The sequence below is a fragment of the Zeus faber genome (genome assembly GCF_960531495.2).
Source record: "Zeus faber genome assembly, chromosome: 21".
NCBI lineage: Eukaryota > Metazoa > Chordata > Actinopteri > Zeiformes > Zeidae > Zeus > Zeus faber.
The window spans coordinates 4,849,972-4,854,971 of NC_137208.1; the positions used below are offsets into that span (position 1 = coordinate 4,849,972).

The following is a 5,000-nucleotide window of genomic DNA, read 5'->3' on the forward strand; positions in this document are numbered from 1 at the left end:
CCATCTCTGGGAGGCTGTTAGCGCTTCTCCCATGGGTGGAGGTGGTGGCGGTGGGGGTGACAGTGGATGGAGATGTCTCTCTCTCGCTCTCGCTCTGACTCCCTCCCCCCCGTCTCCCTCTCTCCCTCACACACACACACGCGCACACACACACACACACACACACACACACACCATCAGGCCTCTAATGGCCTTTCAGCCTGCGTCGTCTTGTTGGTTTTTTTTTTTTTTGTTTGTTCTTGAACTCTCCCCGTACTCATTTATTCATGCACACACCCTTTTACTCCACCCATCCCTTCCCATCTTCCCTCATCCCCTCTTTCTCGCTCTCTCCCTGCTTCTCCTCCACCCGTGTCTCTGTGCGACTTCCTGTCCCTCCACGTCCCCCTCGCTCTCCCTGCTTCTCTCTCTCTCTCTCTCTCTCTCTTTTATGTCTTCCCTCCACATCTGTATATCTCCTTTTCCTTCACTCCCCCTTCCTGTCTGTCTCCACCTCTCCCTCGCCGTCCCCCCTTTTCCACCTTCCTCTCTTTCTCTCTCGCTCTCTCTCTCTCGATATCTCTCCACCCTCTGTATCAGTTTTCCATGTATCAGCCCAGGTATAACGGCTTAAATGGCATATTTCACCGCCGACGTTTTTTCAAAGCGGAGCGGTGACGTCACCGTGGCGACCGCTCGTCGACCATCGCCGACGTGACGCCAACAGTGGGGCCAGTCGGGTCAGAGTTCCTCAATGTCGGCAACTCGACTGACTCTGGACTGATTTGTCGTCAAAGAGGGCGCGGCACCGAGCCGGCACGGTGCCAACGCCGCTGTCACACACACACACAAGAAAGAAAGAAATAAAAAATCCAGGAACATCCGGGAGCCGAAAAATACGAAAATATAATGAACCGGAGGAGGCCAGCGTTCACCGGGGCGACAGGAAAAATATAGATATATGAATTGACGAAGAATTATAAAAAGGTAGTCGCGAACATTTGTATCGACTTGCGACCGACTGCTCCAAGATACGAGTGCGGAAATTTGCAGTTGGCGCGTCGGCGGCCAGTCAGCAGTCAGTCAGCAGCCAGTCAGCAGTCAGTCAGCAGTCAATCAGCAGCCAGTCAGCAGTCAGTCAGCAGTCAATCAGCAGCCAGTCAGCAGTCAGTCAGCAGCCAGTCAGCAGTCAGTCAGCATCAATCAGCAGTCAATCAGCAGCCAGTCAGCAGTCAGTCAGCAGTCAATCAGCAGCCAGTCAGCAGTCAGTCAGCAGTCAATCAGCAGCCAGTCAGCAGCCAGTCAGCAGTCAATCAGCAGCCAGTCAGCAGTCATTGAGCAGTCAGTCAGCAGCCAGTCAGCAGTCAATCAGCAGTCAGTCAGCAGTCAATCAGCAGTCAATCAGCAGTCAGTCAGCAGCCAGTCAGCAGTCAATCAGCAGTCAGTCAGCAGTCAATCAGCAGTCAATCAGCAGCCAGTCAGCAGTCAGTCGGCAGCCAGTCGGCAGCCAGTCGGCAGTCAGTCAGCAGGCGACCTACATGGTGTGTTCACGTAGTTCGTGGTTTATCCATATTTCTTTCATATTTACTGTGTTGGTTCTGTGTATTTTGTTTATTTTCACCTTCATGATGAGTCCATAAAGAAGAAGGACGATGGAAAAACAAAAAGGCAACGACTCCCATTGAAACTAAGAAGGAAATCACAGAGAAATAGGAGCGTGGTGTATATGGGAAAAATTGCTTCGACATACGACTGTTTTATCATACGACCGTTCTTATAGAACCAATGACAGTCGTAAGTCGAGCTGCCGCCGCACGAGGGATGTTCAACATGCAGAGCGTCATGTCTGATGCCGCCTCGCTGCATGAACAACCCAGGAGAGCTCACAGGCGGCGATGTGCCGTCAGTCCGGACGCTTTGGGGGGCGAGGGGGCGTGTTTTCCACTCACCTTATAGGTGGCGACTGAGAAGATAATGCAATTCCCAACGACAACAGTCAGAACCAAATGTGATAACAAGCTTGAGCATTGAACTCCCTCCCTCCCTCTCCCTCCCGCCCTCCCTCTCTTCCCCTGTAGCAGTTGTATGCAGCCCAGATGGCAGCCATGCAGGTCTCTCCCGGAGCCAAGCAGCACGGAGGCAGCCTGCCCCCTCAGGCCAACCTGGGCACCCACTCCCCCCCGACCAACACGCACTCACACGGCGACAAGGCCCGCAGCCCCCCGCCCCCCAAGACCAAGGTAAGCTGGGGAGGGGGGAGCAGAACTAGGGGGGGGGGGCGAGGGGGCGAGTGTTTAGCCTACTTTATTCATGGTCGCTCGACACCGGGGCGCTCCCTGAAGTGGAAAACAACATAATCACAACAGATGAAAGTGTTGGGAACTGCGCTGGGGGGCGTAGGACTCGCGTCTGGACGCAGAGCCACTTAAGGAACCGAAGCCTCACTGTGGCCCCCTACAGGCTGCCGGCAGAACTGCAGCGGAAATGCTTGTTTTTTCTGTGTCGGTCGACATGGAATTCATATTTCCTGATTTCATGCCCATGTGGTCGTAGGCGTCGCTGCCCCTCCGCATGTGGATTTTTTTTTTAACTTGTGAGCATTCGCATTTGATCTTTGGGGCGACCCGACGCGCAGCCGCGCAGCTCGCTTTGGTCGAAGCGCCGGCGGGGGCCCGACGCCACCGCCTCCGACGCACCTCCCACGGGAGGGAAAAACGTCCCCGAATTGTCGAACGACCAAGCCATGAACTAGGCTGACGAGAGCGAGAGGAAGCGGTCGCCAGGGGTCCGCGAGGCGGGCGGGGCTTTTCGGGGGCGCCGGGTGTCGTTCTGTACGTGCATGTGCTCCGCGGGTGCCTGTGCATGTCCTGGAAACGTGCGCTGCATCCAGTCGGGTGGTGTTCCCTGTCCGGCTCGGGAGGGAGTCGGTAGCTTCGCCGGATGAAACAACTTTTCCAGATGAAAAAATAAATGGGCTTTGAAACTCCCCCCCGACTTGGCTTGTTTGGCGCACGGCGCCGGGGCCGGGGCCGGGGCCGGGGCTGGGGCTGGGGCGGGAGCCGGGCGGGGCCTGGGACGTGGAGGCTTTGGAGATGTCGGTGTTTGTCTTGTTTTGTTTTTTGTTTTTTTTCGGCTGAGTGACCACGAAGGATTGGACCCCACGCCCATCCAAGTGGAACTCTATGAATATCTGGTTGACCATCGGGGTGCCCATCTATCCGTCTCACACATGCACGCACACACACACACACACACACACACACACACACACACACACACAAACACACACCTCACCCCCCGTCCACTGTTCACTGTAGGACCCCCAGAGGTGTAGAGGTCAATCGCCAGTGACACACACACACACACACACACACACACACACACACTGTATTCAGCCTCTCAGACAGAAGACCCACACTCCCACAGAGTTGGATATTCTTCATAAAAAAAGTGTGATTCCTCTTCTCTCCCTTTCAATCCACCGTCCTTCTCCACCTCCGCTCCTCCGCCGCGGCCGCGGCCCTTTTCCGCTCCGAGAGCGCAGCCCCCCCGCGGACACGTCCGAGCCGGATGAAAGACACACTCCTCTCTTTCCTTCTGTCCCTCGATAAATACTGCACATCTGGATCGGGGGGGGGGGGGGGGGGGAGTAAATTAAAAACCATGTCAGTCCCGCTGAGTGTTGAAAAAAGATGTTTCAGAACACATTATGACGTAGGTCGACCTCCACTCTCCCTTAAATCCCCCAAACCCCCCAAACACACACACACACACACACACTGACACCCCCCGTGACCCCCCGCTGTCTCGTCCGAGCGACACGCGTCTAATTTCCATATATATGGAGTTGTTCCGACAGGGGGGAGGGAGCCATGATGGTGGCCGCCCACCCCCAGGGAGTCAGAGACTGGGGGAGTAGTCCTCCACGGCCCCCCGACGGGTCCCCATGGGGCCAAAACGGCTGACTGGCCATAGCAAGTCCCCCCCCCCGCCCGCTGCCCTGTTGTGTTGGAAGTTCTGGCCAGCGAGATGGAAAGAGAGAGAGAGAGAGGTTTCACTCTGTCTTCCTCCCTCCCTCCCTCCCTCCCTCCCTCCCTTCCTTCCTCCCTCTTTCCCTTCCTTCCCTCCTTCCTTCCTTTCTTTCCCTCTCTCTGTCAGCCTGCGTCTGTCATTCAGCCCAGAGTTGACAGTTGCTGACTCCGTCTCTCTGTCTCCGTCCATCAGTCAGCCCCCAAAGTGGATTTTTCTCTCCCTCTGTCTCTCTCTCTCTCTCTCTCTCTCTCTCTCTATTTCCCCGTAACCCTTGCTCGGCCTCACCCTCTCTCTTTCTTTTATCTCGTTTATTTCCCGTTTCTTATTCAGTTTATTTTGACTAATGGCCTAACCATCACTAAATAGGGAGCTCTCCATATTTATACCGCGGCTTGTAGACAACACACACGTCTCTCTCTCTCTCTCTCTCTCTGTCGCTCTCTCTCTGTCGCTCTCTCTCCCCCTCTCTCCGGGATGGGTGGCATGTATATTTCAGCAGTGGACTCTCTCTCAGGTCTCTAGGCATTTAGAGACCTGCTGCCCACCTCCACACACAGCTGTTTGGACTCGGGCACACACGGCTTAAGTGCTTTACCCTCGGGTGAGACACAGACAACGGAGACGCGCGCGCGCGCGCACACACACACACACACTCACACGCGCCTGCACGGGCACAGATTGGACACGCTCTCAGGTGCAGTGCAAAACAAGGAAAACGTGCCATACGCATGCTTTTCCACGCACACGTGTACATAAATCACAGCTTTCCAGATGCAGACGCCGGCACTCGGGCATGCAGACATACACGTTCAGTACCTCCACTTCATACTGTACATGGTGGACACACACACACACACACACACACACACGCACACGCACACACTTTAAGTACTTAAACTGCCATATGCTTCCTGCTCATTAAGATCACAGGCTCTGATGAGTGCGTACGTTTGGGTGTCGGGGCGCACGGGCGGAGGCGGCTCCGTCTC

At 55.5% G+C, this 5,000-nt stretch overlaps 1 protein-coding gene across 1 annotated transcript in view; it reads left to right on the plus strand.

Moving 5' to 3' along the window:
- The window catches only part of sox5 (SRY-box transcription factor 5), a gene marked incomplete at its 3' end in the record, with an annotated part of 120,684 nt that overhangs the window by 94,577 nt on the left and 21,107 nt on the right, over positions 1 to 5,000 (plus strand). The window contains 1 exon segment of the mRNA XM_080022718.1: positions 2,058 to 2,219. Coding sequence (XP_079878844.1) covers positions 2,058 to 2,219 — 162 coding nt within the window.